The following is a 23,608-nucleotide window of genomic DNA, read 5'->3' as shown; positions in this document are numbered from 1 at the left end:
TGCTTTTAATTTTTTTAATTGTGCTTCTAAAATAAACTGAATAGAAATCAGTTTATTTTTACTTATTTTAGAACCCAACAAAAGAACTAGCCATAACAACAGAAGAGGCGTCACGGTGCTTCGTGATCGTGTGCACAAGCTTTTGGGTCTCCTGCAAAGCGATCTATGGTTCAAGCCCCAGCAACAGAGGTTTACTACGGTCCCCTTGCAAACAAAAAAAGGTTACCATGGAACGTGGCTGGTGACTAACAGTACACGACTGTACGGAAGGTTGATTGGCGCCAATAATGATGGACGTATATAGCACACCGGACTTAATCATGCAGAAGTACAGTCGCAAAAAAGGAAAGCTGGGCTGTACTAATTAGGACGTACTCATTTATTCGAAAAGATAGGGACATTCCAACACGCCATACACACATTTTCAAACGGATGAAAATTTTCCTGCTAGTACTGCCTCCCAAGAAAAGAGCATCTACATTCACACTTGGTAAATCCAGCATTTTAAACTTTCGCGGATCCCCGGGTACTGACCTTTAATTTGTGTCATTCACATCCGCACTTCTCATATCTGATATCCTATATTTATACTATTCATGCAACATAAAAATAAATTACGTAGATCATTATACGGACTATGAAATAGAGTTAGATATACACATTTCGATCAATTAAAAATTATAGACAGATCTCCCAAAGCAACTCAAAATTCATATAATGCACATATGACGAGCAAGTTCTTACTAGAGGCATAAATAACTACTCCCTTCATTAATAAATATAAGTTTAAAAAAAAATTCTACTTCCTTCGTCTTAAAATAAGTGTTTCAAACTTAGTATAATTTTGTATTAGAGCTAGTACAAAGTTAAAACACTTATTTTGAGACAGAGGGAGTACTATGGATTACATACGGAATAAAGTGAGTGAATCTACACTCTAAAGTGTGTGTATATACATTCGTATGTAGTCCATAGTGAAATCTTTTAAAATATTTATATTTAGGAATGGAGGGAGTAGAAATTAACTACAAAGTCCACTTCCTCGCCGGCCCCTTCCCCTTCCGAACACCGCCGCTGTTGTAGGCGTTGATGGTTGGTGGAGGATCTTGGACATCGTCAGAGAAGGTGGACATGAGGTCGTCACTGTCGTTGGTGTCGGATAGGACGATCAGCTCCTTCATCCGGTGGTCGACCCTGTCATGCTGTCGCTTCAACTTCGCAACCCGAGCCGCCTCCTCTGCTGCCTTGCAATGGGAGTGCCTTCGCTTTCTTCAGCCGCATGCGCAAGCGTCCGTCCCCGCCGTCATGAGGGACCGACAATAGACCCATCCGAGAAGTCGGTCGTCTTCATCGAGCTTCGCCTGCATCCAACAGTGGCAGCGCACGGATTGCTCCACCGTGTCCCTCTCCCTTGCCCGCCATCTCTTGCAACGAGTGACGCACCCCTCCAATTCTAGTATGCACATGCGGGCCAGTGGCATGAGCAGTAGCACCAACCGCTGCCTGCGCGAAGGAGCAGACGATGTGTGTATGGGCCGACACACGGGCAATGCGGGTTGCGTTATCCTGGTGAAGCTGCACGCGGGTCGGGAGGGTCCACCTCTAGCGTCCACGCTGCGTCGATGCGGGAGCTGCGGCGAAGTTCCAGATACGAAGTTGCCTTTGGGGTCCACCTTGAACTGCTCCATAGCAATGCGGAGGGCCAGCTCCTCCTCGTAGTCGAGGAGCAAAGGACAGAGTGAGAGAGCGAGTGAGTGAGCTAGGCGTGAGATTAAGGATTTAATGGGACAAAGGTGAAGTCGGTAGTGAGTCGGGTTTGTCAGCTACGACGACACGCCTCGGTGTGTCTGAGCCATCCTATATCCATCGTAAATTCTGATTAGATATGAGGAATGTCGAACAGCCGAAATGTTTAAGGCCCATTTAAGATGTCCAATAGGTTACTTTTTTAATGATTGTTCCGTACACCGGAACGTTTAAGACGCGTTTGAGGTGTCCAACTATAAATATTTCAACAACGTCGCTCATGAACATCAACACGTCGTTCGCTCCCGAGGGCACCATGCTAAGTGTCTCTACCATGATACACCGGTCAGGGCATCATGCTATCTAGCATGGCATCCCTGCACCAAGCGTTATAAAAAAGGGCTAATTTGTAAAATATTTTCAGAGCAGAATCATTTTGTGTCGAAGTTTCAGAAAAGTGTCACCTTCGTCCATGTCCACTGCGGTGGACCGATCAGCAGCCGGAGAGCACCACATCCACAATGGCGAAGGCCATGGGCGTGCTGTCGAAGATGGCCAGGCCGTCCCCCGACGCCATCGGCATCTGCGTGCCGCGGAGCGCGGTGGTGGTATGACCGGCGCCAACCTCTCGGAATACGACCAGCTACGGGTGATTTAAGCACTCGCGGGCACGCACTAGTAATTGGCTGAGACCAAGATCTCAACCACACCGACGACCGACGCACGAGACATACTACATCACCACGGAACTAATGGCTGGTCCTGGCGTGTCCTACCTCGATTAACTCTGCTTTCAGGTGCCGGCTGGCGGGTGGGTCACTTCACCTGGGAGCACACCAGCGAGCACTACAATGGTCGCGTCCATGGTGCTTATTTTGCATGTATGGACTCCGCCGATACTCTGAATGATGAACAGCGTCTTCGACACCGTGGAGTTCAGGATTTTTGTCCAAAAGGACCCCCTGTCGAGTGGGATTGTCAAAAAAGACCATCTGCGAGTGCAAACGGCTAAAAAGACCCCCACCCCGGGCGGCGGCAGGCGCGCCAGGCGGCACGTGGCACCTGCCGCCACCGCAGGAGGCGGCCGTGGGGCCTGCCGCCACAGCCCCTGGCGGCCGGGGCCTGCCGCCACCGCCCCTGGCGGCCAGCGCGGGATCCGTTCCCGATTCGTCCTGCCCGTAACGGACAAGGCCGGGTGGGCCCTGCCGCCTCGGGAGCAGGCGGCCAGGTGCCCTTTTTTCCGCGCGCCGGCACTGTTGATGATTGATTGCGCTGATTCCGAGGCTCCTTTCCCGCTCGAATTTTTCCCGCGCGGCCGGCCAGAACTGTGTGATTTTTTTCCGCTCTCCACCGACGAAACAGTGCGAAATTTACTCCTTTATAAGCGAACCGCGTCGCTGCCTCCTCTCTCACTCTCTTCTCCTGTCGTTGCCTCCCGTGTCACTCCTCTTTCTCACTCTCTTCTCTTTCTCACTCTCTTCTCTTTCTCACTCCGTATGAATGTTTATGTGGCGATTTAGGACGGATTAAAGTGAGATTTTGAAGACGTTGTAGTTGAAGAAAAGATAGATCAAGGTAAGAGCTTTCCATATCTGTTGGTTGTGTTTGCATGCATGATGTATTTATTTTGTTTGATTAGTTACTAAGTATGTGTTTTCTTTTGTCTTAGAGAGCGTATTATCACTTTTGTGAAACTATTTTGAAGACGTTGTAGTTGAAGAAAAGATAGATCAAGGTAAGAGCTTTCCATTTCTGTTGGTCGTGTTTGCATGCATGATGTTTTTATTTTGTTTGATTAGTTTCTAAGTATGTGTTTTCTTTTGTCTTAGGGAGCGTATTATCACTTTTGTGGAACTATTTTGTCATACGATATGAACTACTAAGTTGAAGATCAAGGTATGAGACTTTGTTCATATTTGTGTTCATGTGATAATAGGTCGACTATGTTCATATAGTACCGATGATTCGTTCGTGTTTGCATGCAACTGGTATTTAGAAAGGAGCCGAAGAAATGCATATGTAACTAGCATTTTTGTAAAAAACATGTAATAATATGTTAGCTCCATTAGTATTATTACATGCAAGACGCGTGTGTAATATATTTGTTTATTTGATAATTTGCCAACCCCGTAGAAATATGATTCGTGATATATATATATATGCAGTATGTATTTTGCCGCATATATATATATATGCAGTATGTAATTTGCCAACCAGAGGTATGAATGACATATTGTAATTCATCTTCTATTTATTTTATAGATGTAGTGTGACGATAAATGATACAATATAAATTATTATGCGTAGATGTAATGGATGTTGTTAAATTGTTATATGTAAAAAAGATAAGTAATGGATGTTGTTATTACAATGTAAATCTAAAAATATGATTTTTAATGGACTAACGATGTAAATATGGCTGCTCGTTAGGTACTATGGAAAATTTGTTAGTGTTTTATGGGCACATCGTGCGTGAGGGTCCTTCTGGTGTGGATGTGTCTAGGTGCGGGATGACTACGGTTGTAGTGAAAGACATGGTTAATATAGAGTATGCGGCAGTTAGAAGGTGCATCCGATCGGTGTTTGGTTCAGCGATGAATGGAAAAAAAATGACCCTGGAGGCTTTCGTGGTTGAGGGAGGAAATCGTTGGGTTTTGCGACGGGTTACCGGTGAAAGAGCATGGGCGTCGTACATGGGTTTTGCAAGCAATCCCAATAACTCCATGTATGGACAACCCATGGTTTATGTGGAGTTCATTTCTGCCAGTGATGTCGCCGAGTGCAGTAGCGGTGCCGGTGAGGCCGAGTTGGCCGCAACTATAGCCCCCGACGCCGGCCCATCGGAACCAAGCGGTGGCGAACATATGGCCATAACTGTAGCCCCCGACGCCGGCCCAACGGAACCAACAGGTGGCCATCAAGTGTATGACACGGGATATTGGTCTGCGGTCGTTGACATAAGCGAACATGTCGAGGGATTGCCGGAGGCGCTAGATGATGACGATGATGGTCATTCTTCTGCGTCTTCGGAATCAGATGATGATGAAGTTGTTCCTCCTGAGAATGCGGTCGCTGCAGCAATCAACCCAGAGTTTTTACAGGTTATGAGCATCACCAATGAATTTCACTCTGTTGCTGGCCTAGACGCGGGGAGTCTGGCCGTTGGACAGATTTTCCCAGATAAGAAATCTGCTAAACAAGCAATACATAGCTATGCAATTGCTATACACAGGCAACATAGAGTGAAGCAGTCTGATAAAAAGGAGTTGAAGCTCATATGCATCCATCGCGAAGCGGGTTGCCGCGGAAGAGTTATTGCTCGCCAGAAGCCTGGGGTATGTCAGCCATGGCATGTCACAAAAATAGAGCAACATGGTTGTGAGCAAACCGGCACTCTTTCAGAGCACCGCAACGTGACTGCGGAATATGTGTCACAGGTGATGCAAACCATTGTGCAGCAAAGTCTTAATATTAGTATTAGGGCTTTGCGTGCAACTGCATCTGATCTGATTGGTTTCCCTGTCAGCTATAGCAAGGCTCGTCATGCAAAGGAAAAGATATTTCAGAGGTTGTATGGAACCTATGAGGAGGCGTACTCTTTTGCCCCTAGAATGCTGCATCAGATTTCAGTTGCTAATAGGGGGACTCAAGTTTTCCAGAAAGAACGTCCAAATCCATTGAACCCGGACGAGCAAATCCTGGATCGCTTATTCTGGGCATTCGCCCAGACTATACAAGCATTCAAGCATTGTCGTCCGGTTGTATCAATTGATGGTACATTTCTCACAGGAAAGTACAAGGGCACACTCTTAGTGGCGATGGCAGCTGATGCAAACAATCAACTTCTTCCTATTGCCTATGCACTAGTGGAGAGCGAAAACAAACATAGTTGGCTATGGTTCCTGTGTTGCCTGAAGATGGGTGTCATCAAAGACCGGGAAGGGGTTTGCATCATCTCTGATCGCAACACCGGACTATTAAGCGCGCTTGAGATAATTAAGGCTTCACAAGATCCAGATTGGGGGTGGCCCGATCTGGAGACAAGGTGGTGCATGAGGCATTTGGCAGCTAATTTTTATTCGAAATTCAAAAACAAAGATTGGTTCAAGCTATTCAAGAGGATGTGCATGCAGAAAACTACAGCAAAAATGAGTGCTATCTGGGCAGGTATCAATGGTCAGATCGAGCGCGCATCCCTCCAGGCGAGAGAAGACCGGAGGGGTCGTCGAAGAGCAATAAATTTGAGCCAGTGGATTAATGAGAATTGTCCCAATTTGTACAAGTGGGCGCAGTCTCATGACACTGGCGCTAGATACGGTATAATGGCAAGCAACATGTCCGAGGTGTACAATGGTGTTCTTAAAGGGGTGAGGGCACTACCTATCACAGCACTAATTGATGAAACTTGGAACCGGACTGTGTCATACTTTGCAGATAGAGTCACCGTTGCCAAGGCGCTAGTTGATTTGAACAAGACCTGGTCTGAGAAGATGCAAAGACATCTTGATGACAAAGCAAAGAAGTCGCAAAGACATGGGTGCAGGCAGGTAGATGCACTTAGGAATAAATGGGAAGTTAGTGTGCGAGCAAAGTTTGTGAAGGGTCACCACAGGGGAGCAAAAAAACAAGTTGTGACGCTTGGCGCAACCTCGTGTGAGTGCACTTGCAACAAGCCCAAGCTTCTGGAATATCCTTGTAGTCACGTATTGCGGGCAGCTGCAGATCAACAAATTAGTGTCGAGCCGTACGTATCACCATACTTCAACATGCACAATTTATACAACACTTGGAACGGTGAGTTTTGGGCATGGGGCATTGATACGAACTACAAGCAATTATGGCCAGAAGGCACCACATGGGTTCCAGATCCCGCATTGATGCGAACCAGCAAGGGACGGCGTCAGTCTAGGCGTCATCGCAATGACATGGACCACAGCCAGTTGGGAGAACCAAGGCGATGCCGCGTATGTAGGTGTGCTGGTCACCCGCGTAGGGACTGTCCGTATCGTAACAACAACACTGCGTGATATGTAATCATGCTATGTATTCATAATTTAATCGTGATGTAATATTCGGAACATGTATTTTAATTTAATCGTGATGTAATATTCGGAACATGTATTTTAATTTAATCGTGATGTAATATTCGGAATATGTATTTTAATTTAATCGCGATGTAATATTCGGAACATGTATTTTAATTTAATCGTGATGTAATATTCGGAATATGTATTTTAATTTAATCGTGATGTAATATTCGGAATATTTAATTTTTTTCATCGTGATTGCAGGTTATGGCTGAAATGCCCCAGCTTTTGAATGGTTATCACGACAACCACCACCGTTGCCAGCTTTTCATAAATCCAAATCATGAAAATCCTCCTCAGACCTTCCGGCTTCGAACTGTAAAGACGCCCTGGTCAATAGAGAATCGGTTCCTTGAACACCTTGAGGCTTATGGACTCCTACATTTTGCGAACATCGCAGCTCGTCGAGGTAGTTTTACTGCCGACCCATCCCTTTTGACATCCCTCGTTGATAGATGGAGTCCGGAGACCCACACATTTCACTTTCGATGTGGAGAGCTTGCACCTACTCTAAAAGATGTGTCAATGATCACAGCTTTACCAATTAGAGGTGTGCCAGTGGTACATCCACGAGTTTCTCCTAATTGGCCAGCAGATGTCTCTGCCCGTCTGAGGCTCGAAATGCCCATATCAGATCGTTCTGGTCCGCCTCGAGGTGTCCCACACAGCTGGCTTCGTATTAACTTCGAAATTTTATCTACCCATGTTGATCCTGAGACAACGAAGAGACACTTGTTTGCATATTTGTTGTGGCTCTTCGGTGTGATGTTTCCTAATTCTCACGGGGATGTAGTTTTGCCTGGTCTCATCTATTTTGCCGCAAAGATAGTTGACGAACCTTTACCCCAAAATCCACCATATAGCTTTGGTTCTGCTTTGCTTTCTCACACATACCGAGGGTTGTGTGATGCCACTCAAAAAACGACATTCACATCTAAAGCTCCATTACTTTGTGTCTCCTACGAGTTTCTACAGTTGTGGTCCTGGGAATACTTACCTGTAGGACGACCGCAGATAGTAGAACCCGCAACCCCGTACAACTATGGTGAGGGTGTTGTAACTATGTCCACTCGGTGGATGCTGGGTCGAAAAAAATGGTCTACTAAAATTGCAAAAAATTGTTACCCCATATACCATGATCAGTTTGAGCTTCTTAACGACTCACTAATAACATGGAACCCGTGGACTGAGGCGCACATTGATATGGTATTTGGTTCGCAACACATGCCAGTGGAATGCGTGAGAGATAGTGCCTTTTGGATGACTCGCTGCAATTTACTCTATCTATGGTTTGTGGAACCGTATAATCCTAACCGTGTCATGAGACAGTTCGGTCTATATCAAGATATTCCACCACCGGTTCCAAGATGTATCGACGAAGAAACTCATAAGTAAGTAAGATGTGACCTAGCTAAATAGATATTCCATCAACTATTCTTGAATTTTTTTTTGTTATCTATAATTACAGGATGAGCAATATGGGCAGATCTGGTGTGGACTGGAATGCAGAAAACATTGAATGGATAAATCAGTGGAATAATGAAGCTCTACAAAATATAGTGCCTCAGCAACGGTAATTTTACTAATGTTAATTTAATTATGTGCTTATAAAATACAGAATGTGATGTCAATTTAGTAATGTTAATTTATTTATGCAGAACGTACGATGCAACTACGACAGAAGCGTACTATAATTGGTATCGCATGAGCACGCGTACTAGACTGACGAGTGAACCACCTACGATGCCAACACATCCAACGCATATGGAACAGTTGCAGAGACGGATGGACACATCATCAGCTTACTATCGTGACTCCGCGGTAATAATCAACATCTTGCTATTCAGGTCCATCATTTCATGAACAATTTAACCAACGAACAACGATTTTTTTCAGATTGATATTTGCACCCAAGTACAAGCGATGGCGAGTGAAGGAATGCGAGCCGAGGGAAGTGATCCTAAACGCAGGTCGTGGTTTAAAAAAATTAGCGAATTCGTGAGCACAAGGATTACGAGATGCGGTACAGAGAACGACGTTGTCACTGCAGCGTACAACATTCCGGAACCGAGGTCAGCTAGACCGAGTGGGGCGCCGTCGTCGTCCATGCGATGGGCAGAGGGTCGTAATACTATGCCGACACTTCCACGACATGACTCTTCTCTACCAATACATGGGCAGACATCACAGGTAAATGCTCCAGATGTAGGATCGACACCCGAACAGACTCATTTCGTGGAGCAGGATGCATATACAGCATATGACACACACATTCAAGGATCTCAGCCATATCTGCCCACACGAGGGATTAGGATGCCCGAGGAGAATCGTTGGGCTGAGACAAGCGAGGGAGCACAAAGCTACAACAACGGACAGGTATGTACAATTATAATAAGCAATTACATAACTTCTATTTACACATCTTTTTGCTACACACAATTTATTTTAAAAACATTTTTTCGTGGACCAGGAAATTAATGATCCATCATGGGGAGATGAACATACCCAGCGTGGCGTACAGAAAGAAATACTCACAGAAACCCATGATACTCAATGCACGCTCCCAGGAATGATAAATGATTTTTTCGGGCAGGACGTTATTGGTCCATCTTACATCAATTCTGAGTCACAACCATTCACCTACAATTTAGAATCATCATCTCAATATGGATTTCAGACTCCACCACCTATGCATCAGTCGCAGACACAGGAACACGAGGGACAGTACGGTCGTGGTCTTCGTGAACACAGACCCCCTGATCGATTGTCACCCTCCGGTCGTCGGGCAAGGCCAGCTGGTCGTCGTCGCATAGGGTGATTCGTCTATGTATGTGTGCGAACAATTGCATCTCTCTATGTCAGTTTCAAACTTTCAGATGTACGTACAAGACATCTATATAGTTTCATGAAATAAAAGTTCGCGATATATTTGAAGTTGCTTCCATAAAATAAGATACATAAAATAAGATTCATAAAATAACATACATAAAATAACATACATAAAATAAGATACATTAAGATGTAGAGTTCATAAAAAAAACTACATAAAGTCGTCGTCATCCTTCGACGATGCAGAGCTCTCGCCCTTTGACGAAGCGCTACTCTTGGCCTTCGATGATGATGCGCTCTTGGCCTTCGTCGATGACGCGCTCTTGGTACTCGGCATGAAGATATCGTCTTCGTCCTCACTATCGTCAATCCACAAGAAGGGATGTTTTACTCCACCTCCACCGCGTATGTGTTGGCCTTTCTTCTTCCATCTTTCATTCAACCGCAGAAGTTCTTTCCAAATCTCCTCATATGTCCTTGCAGGCCACCCCTTCCTAGCTAATGCGTGGGCAACCTCATTCAGTAGCGTGTCACTACTGATGAGTTCATCCCATGAAACTATTCTATTATCTATCTTGAAATTGCTAGCTAAGCGCAGAAGACACTCGGACATACCACTATGAAAACTACGATCGAAAGGATAATGAGACATTTTCAGCACACTCCTTACCGACCTTGGTCTGGAGGGGGTTTTATAGGTGCAGCAGAGCGAGACGAATAACTAATGGCGGGAAAACGAGGCGGGAAAGCGAGGGCGGGAAAGCGAGGGCGGGAAAGCAAGGGCGGGAACAAACTGGCGGCAAAGCTATACGCGGGATAAAATGGCGGGAAAGCGAGGCGGGAAATAAATGGCGGGATAAAATGAACATACACGTAGCTGAAATTAAGATACCCATTGCGGAAACTAAGATACAATTTGCCGAAATTAAGATACATCTTGCAGAAATAAGATACAACTAAGACAACTTAACATACAATAAAATAAATCTACTGAGTCCAACGTGGATATTTTCCTTTTCCATCACCAGCTTCTTCTGCTGCCTTGGCGGCACGAGCCCTTTCTCTCTTTCTTTCCCTCTCAGCTTCACGGGTCTGTTCCCGCTGTCTGTAAACCTCCTCCAGCCGAAGTTTCTCTTCTTGATTTTTCCTTTTCATCTCATCAAGAAAAGCCCTCTGCTCCACACAGTAATTTTCCCACTCTTTCTTCTGCTCTGCTTTCTCCTCTGCTTCAGCCTTCTCACGACGCTCTTCCAAGTCCAAGCTAGCCCATGCACGGCGACCTCTTTCACGAATCTCGGTCACCGCCCAGTCCGGCATTTCCGTGTCAATCCAACGATAGTACATGCACAGAGGAGGAGGAGACTAAAGGATGGATCAGATTCAAGTCAACAATAATATCAAATAACAATAATCTGGATGACTTGAGCATACCGGAGGCCTGACGTACGCAGAAATAGATTCAGGTGGATCAGATTCATAATTGGCGCACATGAAAAACTTCATGCCCAACCAATCTGAAAAATCCGTCACCTCCTTCACCTTGCAGACATCTCCGCACCAACATCGAACTGCTTCCACCCCCCGAGGCAAGCTTGCACTCTGCATTTTCCTAGGCCTAATGCTCTGATCCGAACAAGGCAAACTCATACTGACTATGGAGGTGCAGGTGCTTTGAATTCTGTCTGATGGTGAAGAGAGTTTCACTCCCTGCCTCCTTTTATAGGCTCAGCCGGATGTCTACACGGGAAAAAAGGGAGCGAAAACGAGAAACTGCAGCGGGAAAATTTGGCGGGAAAATAACGCGGGAAAATTAGGCGGGAAACTATTGCACTGCTCGTCGACCTAGAGATAAAAGCCCCACGAAACCACCGTAACGAACAGTGTCGACCAGGACACAAAGAGTCCCTCTGAAATCGCCGCGGTGAACAATCCTGACCCGAAGATGAGAGCCCCGTGAAACCACGGAAAGATCCGCCCGCCTTCACCAGCGTGGATATCTTGGTTTGGTTCGAGGGATGGGGGATAACCACGGCCCAACAAAATATCCGTAGTATATGCCTCCCATGCACTTAGCCATCCGTGCAACTTGCACAATATTTTTGTTCAAAAGGATTGCCGTTTGTAAGTTCAATTATTCAGACACCACCTTGTTATACCTAACTCTGTGAAAGCTCTTTGACTTAAGTTACTACGAATCCATGGTGCAGCTCTTCTGTGCAAGATTGCAGTACTTGAGGGAAAGAGAATCTGGGATGAGCTCATTGGCATACTTTCTTGCCAGGGATACAATCGATCATTTCAGCACAGTTTTAAAGCCAATCATTTACCTCTCCATGTTTTACTACTTCAACAATCCGAGATCATCAATTGGAGATAATTACATCATACTCCTCGCACTTGTATATTGTGTGACTGGGATAGGATACACATTTGCCATCTGTTTCAATCCTGGCTCGGCGCAGCTGGTATGTATCGTGCTGATTAAACTTACTGTCCAGCTTCTCACCTGAGCAAAGGAGTAAATTTCGCACTGTTTCGTCGGTGGAGAGCGGGAAAAAATCACACAGTTCTGGCCGGCCGCGCGGGAAAAATTCGAGCGGGAAAGGAGCCTCGGAATCAGCGCAATCAATCATCAACAGTGCCGGCGCGCGGAAAAAAGGGCACCTGGCCGCCTGCTCCCGAGGCGGCAGGGCCCACCCGGCCTTGTCCGTTACGGGCAGGACGAATCGGGAACGGATCCCGCGCTGGCCGCCAGGGGCGGTGGCGGCAGGCCCCACGGCCGCCTCCTGCGGTGGCGACAGGTGCCACGTGCCGCCTGGCGCGCCTGCCGCCGCCCGGGGTGGGGGTCTTTTTAGCCGTTTGCACTCGCAGGTGGTCTTTTTTGACAATCCCACTCGACAGGGGGTCCTTTTGGACAAAAATCCTGGAGTTCAAAGTCCGTTCCAAGTATGACGACCAACAGATCGCAGAGATACATAGTCTCTTTGATTCACAGGATTTCAGAAATATATGAATAGGAAATATCGAGGATTATAATGTCATGTCGATTTTATTCCAACAAGAATATTATTTTTTTGAAAAGGAGAATGATGCTGCCCTTTGCATCTCGACAATGCATGCAACCATTTACTTAATCATTCATAAAGACCTAACAAAATAAACGGACCCACGTTGGCACAACCGGTGTCACGGGACACCGGGTAAAATTTCTGCTTACCTTGTATAGCCCCATATATTTAGGCTACGACACCGGTCAGTTCCATAGCTGGACACCGGTTGGACCGGACTTTTAGGCTAGGGCGATCGAGCGCGGGATAGCTAGCAGTGGCAGCCCATCCGATCAGTTGGAGACAGGTCGATCTTCTCCCCTGTACATGTGTGTCTACTCGCCTCCTGACCTCGAATCTAATCACGGCGAGATGGCATGATCTTTTTTCAAAACTAATACAAAATTTGTAGTAAATTTAAAAAGAATGTATGCGTTTTAAAAAATGCCAAAAGTAGCACCCTGTCGGCCCGTGGGTGGCCGTTGGGGGACCTGTCGGCCTCTGGGTGGCCGATGGGGGCCTGTCGGCCTGCAGGTGACCGAAGTGCCACCTGTCGGCCTGGGGGTGGCCGAAGAGCGCCGTCGGCCTCCAGGAGGTCGAAAAGCCCCTGGATAGCCCCCTGCTGACCCCTTCTTCCTCCTCCTTCCTCCTCATTTCCTGTTTTCTCTGGTTTCTCTTCCCTCTCATTTTCCCCCATTTTGCCCCCCTCCGATCTCCCCCATCCTTCGTCCTTTTTCCTATTCAATCCGCTGAATCAACACATCCTACCCATCTCCACCGGCCAATGATCTCATTTTGGAGGTGGAGGTGTGGATAAAGGTGGTGGTCGTCGTTCGGTGTTCGTCGTTTCTTTGCACACTTCAAGGATAAATTCAACAATCATTTACGTATGCTCCAGTAGATTTGAATATATTTACGTGACTCAGTTAAATAGTTTAAATATTTTTAAGTTGTCCGGTAGATTTGGATATATTTTAGGTTTGTCAATTAATTAGTTTAAATATATTTTAGGTTCTCCGGTAGATATATTTATGTCTGTCCGGTAGATATATTTTAGGTTCTCCGGTAGATATAGTTAAGTTGTTTAAATATTTTTAGGTTCTCAATGTAGATATATTTAGATCTGCTAGTTAACTTGTTTATTTATATTTAGGTTCTCCGGTAGATTTAGTTCTGCCAATTAACCTGCCATGGTTTCTTGGAGCGAGGGATCAAGCTCTTCTTGGGATGACGATAGTGTGACTAGCCAGGTACGTTAATTTCGGGTTTTCAGCATTTTTTACGGGTAGGCTTATCGTTTTTCATTTCGGGATTTCATAACAGTTCGGTGTCTTTTGTTTTTAGCTTCCTAGGACTATCCCATCCTATGAGTGGGGTGGCATTGCTCATGAACTATCTTCTCGATGTATGCATCTAGAGCCTTGCGTCAGGCAAGTTGCATTTCAATCTACTGACACTGGACGGTGTTTTCTTGCTTGTGCAAAGGAGAAGGTATGTTGCACTGTAATTAATTAATCTTAGTTAGTTTTCTGCTCCACTCAATTTCATGTATGTTAATCACTGAAATTATTTTGAATTTTAGGTAGAAGAAAAGTTCTGCTGTCTAGAGTGGATAGACCCTGAGTGGTCAGTTGCTATGCAGTTTTGCATAGGTCAATTGTGGAGCATGCATGACAAAGAAAACGAGGACATAATTAGAGATAATCTGAAGCTGGGTGAAGAAAATTTCAAAATAGTTGGAGAAAAGAGGAGGATGGAGGAAGAGCTTCGTTTTTTCAAACTTGATTTTGCAAAAATGGTGGCTCACAAGGAGGAGGCTATTAGTCAGCTTGGCAGTGCTAGGTTGGCTATCACTGATCTGAAAGAGGAGCTTGAGAAGAAGAAGTTGGCAAACCATTCTTCCATTAATCTACGTCAGGTACTCCGGGCGAAGGCAGAGAAGGAGAGGGACCAACTTGTGCTAGAGAGAGACCGAATGAAGGAAGAGAAGAAGAAGCTGGAGCACATCATTTCTGATATGATGAAACAGAACCATGGATATAAGGACAAGGTGAAGAAGTTCAAGGAGATCTGTGATGAATTTTAAGTATGTAATGGTTGAATTTGTATTGAACTATCCAGTACTAGAATTTGTATTGAATTATTGAGCAGAACTATCCAGTAGTAGAACTATTCAGTAGTTAAACTATCGAGTACTAGAATTTGTATTGAATTATGCAGCAGAATTATCCAATAGTATCAGTAATTATCCACTAGAATTATCCAGTAGTATCAGTAATTATGTGTTTTAACTAAGCTCATGCAGACATAGTGCAGACATATTACAAATTTAAACATAGTGCAGACATATTACAAATTAAAACATAGTGCAAACATAGTCCGACTTAGCTATTTATTCCTCGTCCACCCCTTCGGCCTCGACTGCCACGTCCACCACAACTGCCACGACCACCTCTGGCTACTGCTGTCGCAGCCGTCGATGTGGAAGCACTCGTCGATGTGGAAGCACTCATCGATGTGGAAGCACCGTCTTTGTTCAGGTCGGGGCAATATTTCATCCTATGTCCATAAGCCGCGCAGAGAAAACATTGTATGGTTGCTCCACTAGCTTCAGATTGGTCCATATCATTTCAGATCCGCTTTACCTTACGTCTGCCCCTGCTAGTTCGTCGAAGTCCAGGATCCGGGATGTATACTCTCTCACCATCAATAACCTTGTTGAAATTGCCGACGACTCTAAACCCTGTCATCTCACATGTCCAGGCATTGAGTACTTCCTCTTTTGAATAGTACGGAGACACAAAGGAGATACTGTCTAACTCAATCTGGCCACAAGTAGCCAACACATGTGAGCAAGGCAGGTGCAACAACTGCGGTTCGTTCCATGTACACTCGCAAGTTGGATAAAATTCCGTTCCAATTTTAACCTCATGCGTCTTCACCTCATTTGCAGAACCAAAACCATCAGAGGAAGTTGAACCTCATACCTCCTTTCCTGATTACCTATGAGCGTGACAATGTGCTTTTTTTCTTTCTTTATCTTCTGATCCATGTACTCCATGACACGGCTACAATAAGGTGTGTTCTGATTAACTGCAATATGCTTCTTTGCTAACTCATGCCTTTCTGTGAAATATCTCAAAGTACCATGGAATACACCTTCAACAATAGCAGTCAGTGGCAATGCTCTATTCCCTCTGATTACAAAGTTATACACCTCTGCAAGATTGGTTGTCATGTGGCCATACCTGGCTCCATGGGTGTCATGCAGCAAAGAACAATTCACTGGAGGCTCTTTCTCTATCCACTCAGAAAAATTCTTTATTGCCATGCCCTTCTTTCTCTTCGTATTAGGAGGATCAATTGCTGGCAAGTCACAAAGACCTACTCGCTCCTCTAGCTCCACGATGAGTGTTGTTAATTTAACCTGGTATTTTTCCATTTTCTTCCTAGCAAGGACCTGCTTCTTAGTAAACTCATCTAGTTTTGACCAAATAAATTCATATTTGCACTGCTGGTTCTTCTTGCATAACTTTTTGAACAAGTTCATCAAACGTTTGTTCTTGAACTATTAGAAAAAAATTGCACCCAGATGGCGCATGCACCACCGGCTTTGCAAGTCCTTCCAAGGTGTTGGCTCGTCAGCTGTTGGATTACTTAGTGTCTTCACGGCCTTTAATATACCAGGAGGTTTGTCATGAATGACACACACGTTTGGTCAGTCCTTCACGATCGCAATTTTAACTTTCCGGAAGAACCATTCCCAGCTCAGAAAGTTCTCTCCCTCCACAAATGCCATGGCTACTGGGATGATTTGGTTGTTCCCGTCCACACCAATAGGAATAAGGATTTGCCCTTTGTACTGACCAGTCAGGAATGTACCATCCACAAATATCACAGGAGGACAATGCCGGAAAGCTTCGATGCACAAACCGAAAGAGAAGAATACTCGTTTCAACACCTTGTAATATGGTATAATCTCCAACCTCGTGTGTTGTATGTTCACATAAGTGTCGGGATTCCTCTCCTTCAGTATGTCAAGGAGACGGGCAACATTATCATATGAGTTGAAGAACGTCCCAAACCTTTCCTCCATAGCCTTCTGCTTAGCCCTTCAAGCCTTCCCATATGGAATGTCATAATTCCATCTGACCTTCACTACTTTCTGGATATGTTTCGCTTCCATATCTTTCTTCTCAACTATCTCAGTATACATGAGTTGCGCTAACTATGAGAGTTGAACTCAGGTTTGGATGACGAACCAACAGATTTTTCCTCACACAATTATGTGGGACCACATTGGTGACAACCCAATGGATGTTATACTTCGACACGTGCCCGTGCACCTTCGCAGGAGAACCTCTTACAACACAATTCACGGTAAATTTTGTTGGAGTCGATATGTGTGTCCGGAAAACCCTCTGCATAGACATAGCCCACCTTATCACCACATACTTCATTTTTTTCTTTGTGTCAAACATAGCCTCGATCTGGACTTGGTTCAGATTATATTTCCATGGAGTCTCATGGCCATCGTTGACAGTAATGCCATCGGGCATGTCCTTATCCCACCCGGAAGGAATCGGTACATCCACTTCATCCTTGGAATTTTCAAAATCCAGATCCTCCGCAAACCCATCCTCGTTCTCTTCCTCCATCACACTCTGCATTTCATCGCCTTCCTCATCCCCATCAGCGACACCAGAGCCAGCTAATAGTATCGACTGAATACTCGGCCCAGTCTCATTGTGTGGCTCATAATTTGACTCTTTCTCGGCATGGCTAGCATCCACATCCGGTGGCTGTGACCCGGATAGATGACTACCATGTCCTGGTTCATACCCCACGTTGACTTGTACGAAATTCTCCTCCTTCGCCACTGGTTGCACTAGGACATATGGGTGGATTCTTCGGTCTCTGGAATGATTTAACAGGGACAACCAATGTTGGCTCCTGTCTATCGGCATCAACTCCCACTTGACATTTTTACAGGATTTGGTCCACAATGCATGAATACTAACGGAACAGATTGCGATCCCCTATGCATGAATACTAGTAGTCAACCAGTGCTTCAACTGCCTAATGTCCAATCTGTCCAGGTCTAAAAGTGTCAGCATGCCTTTCTTAAACTCGCTAATTAAGATCAACCCCAACTCATTATACACAACATTACCAGGGCCGTAATAAACAGTCAAATTTACAGATTCATACATTTTCACGTGTCAGACATTGCGAGCTTGTCATTATTCACAACGAACAAATTTATACAAACATAAACCTACGTACACTAAATAAACCAACACTAAAAAGAACCTATAGTAAAAAATCGGTATACCTTCCACATGTGTGTCCCCTTCTTCTTCCTCTCCACCTTCTTCCTCTGCACCACACCACCTCCTCACCTCACCATCCACAACTCCACCATCCAAAACTACCGCATCGCACAAAATGAGACAGTAAGCCGGTGAAGATGGGTAGGATCTATTGATTCTGTGGATTGAATACGAAAATGGGCGGAGGATGGAGGAGATCGAAGGGGGGCAAAATGGGGAAAACGAGAGAGAAAAGAGAAACCGGGAAATGAGGAGGAAGGAGGAGGAAGAAGGGGCCATCAGGGGCTATCTAGGGGCTCTTCGGCCTCCTGGAGGCCGACCGCCCTCTTCGGCCACCCCCAGGCCGACAGGTGGGACTTCGACCACCTGCAGGCCGACAGGCCCCCATCGGCCACCCAGAGGCCGACAGGTCCCCCATCAGGCACCCATAGGCCGACGGGGTGCTACTTTTGGCATTTTTTAAAACGCATACATTCTTTTCAAATTTATTAGAAATTTTGTATTAGTTTCGAAAAAAATCAGATGGCATCGCTTGCTCGGCCAGCCTCCGTCAATGCGTCGCCACTTCACCAGCTGCCCATGTTCTTGCGACCACGTACACTTCGACCACTCGCAGATCGCAGAATCACTCCCCTCTTGTAACGTCGTCAATCTCTCTAATGTTCGTCTAGTTCCCTTTTTCTGAATTGTATTTCTAGGGTTATAATTTAAGTCTGTTACATTTGAAATTAGATGGCCAGGACTTGCTAATTTTCAGGGTTTCACACCTACTTGGATTATTCATTGATTGTGCACAGTGGGGAGTAAGACACAATTCAAGTTCTATTATACTAGATGGTCAAGGTCTATAGTTTTTTTTTGAAATAAACCCAACCAAGGTCTATAGTTGTATGTTGTAGCTTTTATTTTTGCCCTTTGGTCTTATGATACTTTAGTGTCCAAGTTCACATAATCATCAAGTATTTCAGGTGAAACACTTTATTTTGGTAACCATCTTTACTACAAAATATTTTAAGTTATTTTTCAAGAAACACAGTGCATTGCATTCTTATGAGACACGCAAATGTTATATTTATGTAAAGTATTGTTCGATATCCGTCGTGTATGGTGTACACATGGACACCAGAGTATTTTGGTCCTGGGTCTGCCCCTAAAAATAATACATCAGTAACTCTCAAACCATCATCTTGACATCTCTCCTTACTCCTAACAACTTGGTGGAGATTGATAACCCACAAGTATAGGGGATCGCAACAGTTTTCGAGGGTAGAGTATTCAACCAAAATTTATTGATTCGACTCAAGGGGAAGCCAAAGAATATTCTCAAGTATTAGCAGTTGAGTTGTCAATTCAACCACACCTGAAAGATTTAGTATCTGCAGCAAAGTATCAGTAGCAAAGTAGTGTGATAGCAACAGTAGCAACAGTAACCAGTAGCAGTAAAGTGACATCAGTAGTAACAGCGTAACAACAATAGCAACAGAGTAACAGTAGCAGCAGTGACAGCAGTAGCGACAAAGTAACGTAGCAAGGACCAGTAGGAAAAGACTCGTAGGCATTGGATCGGTGATGGACGATTATGCCGGATGCTATTCATCATGTAACAGTTATAACAAGGAGAGATATGTAACTAGCTCCAGTTCGTCAATGTAATGTAGGCATGTATTCCGTATGTAGTCATACGTGCTTAGGGAAAAGAACTTGCACGACATCTATTGTCCATCCCTCCCGTGGCAGCGGGGTCCTAACGGAAACTGCAGGATATTAAGGTTCTCCTTTTAATAAAGAACCGGACCAATGCATTAACACTTTGTGAATACATGAACTCCTCATACTATGGTCATCTTCGGGAGTGGTTCCGGCTATTGTCACTCCGGGGTTGCCGGGTCATAACACATAGTAGGTGACTACAACTTGCGAGATAGGATCAAGAACACACATATATTGGCGACAACATAATAGGTCCAGATCTGAAATCATGGCACTCGGGCCCTAGTGACAAGCATTAAGCATGACAAAGTAGTAGCAACATCAATCTGAGAACATAGTGCCTACTAGGGATCAATCCTCGTGAAAACTAACTCGATTACATGATAGATCTCATCCAACCCATCACCGTCCAGCAAGCCTACGACGAGATTATTCACGAACGGTGAAGAGCATTATGGAATTGGCGATGAAGGAAGGTTGATGATGACGATGGCGACGATCTCCCCTCTCCGGAGCCCAGAACGGACTCCAGATCTGCCCTCAAGAGGAAGAACAGGTGGTGGCGGCGCCTCCGTATCATAAAACGCGATGAACTCTTCTCCTTGATTTTTTTCCGGATGAAAGGGACTAAATAGAGCTGAGATTGGAGGCGGTGGAGCTTCGTGGGCCCAACAAGTCTGCCAGGCGCGGCCAGGGGGGCCCGCGCCTCGTGGGCTTGTGGGCTCACAACTCCACTTCCTCTGTTGATTCTTGCGCCAGTATTTTTTATATATTCCACAAAAATTCTCCGTAAATTTCCAGGTCATTCCGAGAACTTTTATTTCTGCGCAAGAACAACACCATGGCAATTCGGCTGAAAACAGCGTTAGTCCGGGTTAAGACGTATCAGAGATGTGCCGAATGTCCAAACCGAATACCAAACAAACATCACCAAAGCCTAACATCTAAAACCGGAGGCGTCAACCAAGCCTCTTGCAGGGTCTAGTGTACACACTAGTCCGGCACACTCTGGGAGGCTGCCGCCGCCTTCTACCGATTCATCGTCAGATTAGGTACAAACACATCGACCTTGGCAAGTTCGCCGTCGACGCCACCATGGCACCATAGAACACCACCTCGTTACGCGCATCCATCATCAAACGTCCGTCGTCGAGGCCCTGCTGCGCCACGCTGTCGAGACTCCACATTGTCAATGCATGACATGAGACGTCGCGCTACCGCTAAAATCGTCGACTGGTCCTCGAGCCAATGGACACCTCTAAGAATGACGCCCCAAGGAGGAGACGACACAAGAGCGCCGCCATCATCCAATCAACTAATCAAGGCTTTCCCTTGGAGGTAGGCATTGGAGTCGGGAGCTTTACCTGGGTGATGCCTTCATGAACAAAATGACGCCAAGGACGTCACCATCACCGGCCAAAGACCAGGTTTTCACCCAAATCCGTTCCAAGAACATCAAACCGACAACTTGTCCATTCGTAAGGCCACCTTCAAAGCCCCGGAGCTGGCCGCACAGATCCGGCAATCATCCACAGTCGCACTACCGCTGCGGTGTATCATGACACTCCGACCACTTCCGAAGGACACCACCACTGGAACAGGGAAAGAGGGTTGCCACCCCACCGCACCATGCCAGAAGAGTTGGTAGGATAAATACGAAGCACGCCCTTCACCGTCTATGTACCGAATGGGATCCGAGTCGAATACGCCGGACTGTCAGAGGAGCTCCGCCTTGGACATGGATACATCCAAACTATGAAATCGAGGACGATAAGCGCCTCACCATCCACCACCGACCGGGGCCGCCTCCCTGGCATCCACCGAGATGTAGCAAGGCGACCACCCCTGCCAGACCATGACAAGAGGTCGCCACCGCATGACCCCCACCCCCCCCCCCAAATTTTCCAGTCCTTCATAGCGTCCTCACCATGGCGTCGCCATCGGTCTTCCACTGGCGGCCACACCGTCGCCTGGAGAAAGCCGCCTCGCTACCAAGATCCAGATCAGTTGCACCTTCTCACGATGTGAGGTCCAACCCACCTTCTTCATCGCGAGTAGGGAGGGGATCACCTGCCACCACCGCCGTCCACCGTTTTTCCGACGGCGTCCTCCAGCGATGAAGGAAGGAGAGGAGGACGGAGGGAGGAGCCCGATGGCTAGGGTTTGGTGGCACCCGAGTCGCTCGGGTGGGGGCGACATGAGTGGGTCTTTTTCTAAAATTCCTAAGGATCCAAGCTCTGATCCAACAGCTGCACCACCTTTCTTCACACTAGACATCAATATTCCTTAAAAGCTTTTAATTCATATAAATTTTGAAGGAATCTTCTACAACATTATGCTCCCTAGTTTTAAGGAGTCTCCATTCAATTGAGATCCCCAATTAAAATTGGGACGCCCGATTTTGACCGAGACAACAATTTCTCGAAGCTCTCTCATTCAATTCTTTTATACCATATACTTCCTCTATAACACTAAGCTCCCAAATTTAGAAGGCACACAATCAATTGAGGTCTACAATTGAAATTGGGTCACCTGATTTTAGCTGGGCCAATAATTTCTCAAAGCAATCTAATAATTGTTTTATACTACTAGGCGTCAACCCGTGCGGCCGCACGGGCTAACACTAAAAGGAGCACGGTGATTCTTTGGAATACACATTCAAAAAGATATAAAGGATAGAAATATCTTTCAGATGGCTTTCCTTATTAGGAATACGATAGAAGTTTCCTGTATGCTCATAATGTCCAAGGGAAATATGTTCAATTGATGAAAACCTAGATTGATTTTTCAGTGTACACATGATTTTCCAATGTTTGCATAGTTGTATAAAGGTGTTAAACCATGTGAAGTATGATTAAATACAATGAGTATTCACTCTTTCACTAAAATTCAATGTGAATTAAGTATCAAATCCAATCATAGAAAATTGAAATGTAAAGGTACATTTATTGCAAAATGAAATACTGATGACAAACTCACACATACAAATGCAAATAAATTAGAATATAGTGTTATATATATGATTACTGCAAAGGAAGCATGCAACCCCAAAATATTCGTTGTACCCTTCTATAACCCTGCACTAACAGCACTAACAGAGGAAGAACAATACCATGCTAAAAAGGGAAAGCTACAGTTGAATAAATATAGTGAAATAACTGGTCCTATGTAAAGACTTTTGGAGATAATGGAGTGAAGTACGCAAGGAATCTGCCCCCTATGATATACTCGCTCTGTCCCAAAAAAAGTGTCGAATATTTAGTACTAAGTTAGTACAAATGGAGTATAATACTAAGACAGCGACACTTATTTTGGGACGGAGGAAGTAGAACAGTACAACTTAGTTACAATTCACAATAAGATGAATCCCTGATATAGGGATTGAAATAACTTGGGTAAAAATCTAGCTAACTACCTTAACTAAAATAGAAATGGTACAATACCGTGCACCGTGGCGTAAAAATATATCTAAAGAAAGTGAAGTTAGAATGCAATAGATGAACTAATACTCATAGGCCATCGCATGGTTGGCTGCGAGCGTGACAAAGAATTAACTATAAATGTGTTGTGTGGCTCAATTTTGTATGGACAAATGATTCTCCGGTTTAATACAAAACAATCAAGAGTATCATAATAGAATTAATGAATGTTTTTACTTGCAAACGAACATTTCACGCTAAAAATTGAAAGCGTATTTTTATCTATTTCAATGAAAATGAAAAGATATACATTGATGGAAAAAAGCATACCTTGTGAGTAGAATGAAAAGTACAGAAAATCAAATAGTTATGACAAAATCAGTCATACAATAGAAAATATATCACAATACAATACTGCATCTTTATTCTAGAGAATG

The 23,608-nt window shown here is 45.0% G+C and overlaps 1 protein-coding gene across 1 annotated transcript; it reads left to right on the top strand.

Annotated features, from left to right (window-relative positions):
* Nucleotides 1–5,894: 5,894 nt before the first annotated feature.
* LOC123409217 lies at nucleotides 5,895–9,759 on the top strand. Its single transcript, XM_045102178.1, has 8 exons — nucleotides 5,895–6,293; nucleotides 7,038–7,242; nucleotides 7,837–7,889; nucleotides 7,977–8,224; nucleotides 8,302–8,406; nucleotides 8,492–8,654; nucleotides 8,730–9,209; nucleotides 9,304–9,759. Exons 1-8 carry the CDS (start codon nucleotides 5,895–5,897, stop codon nucleotides 9,649–9,651), a joined length of 2,001 nt encoding a protein of 666 aa, XP_044958113.1. The 3' UTR covers nucleotides 9,652–9,759.
* Nucleotides 9,760–23,608: the final 13,849 nt, after the last annotated feature.

Source organism: Hordeum vulgare, chromosome 7H (genome assembly GCF_904849725.1).
Source record: "Hordeum vulgare subsp. vulgare chromosome 7H, MorexV3_pseudomolecules_assembly, whole genome shotgun sequence".
Lineage (NCBI taxonomy): Eukaryota > Viridiplantae > Streptophyta > Magnoliopsida > Poales > Poaceae > Hordeum > Hordeum vulgare.
Note: the sequence above shows the minus strand (reverse complement) of the source record. Positions and strands in the feature narration are given on the sequence as shown.

Excerpts from the sequence above, each read along its gene's own strand:
- LOC123409217 (XM_045102178.1), top strand. The coding sequence starts at position 5,895 with ATGAGTGCTATCTGGGCAGGTATCAATGGTCAGATCGAGCGCGCATCC. Across the intron at positions 7,890-7,976 it reads ACAACTATGGTGAGGGTGTT|TTTGAGCTTCTTAACGACTC; the intron begins GTAACTATGTCC and ends TACCATGATCAG. Across the intron at positions 8,407-8,491 it reads AATATAGTGCCTCAGCAACG|AACGTACGATGCAACTACGA; the intron begins GTAATTTTACTA and ends TTATTTATGCAG.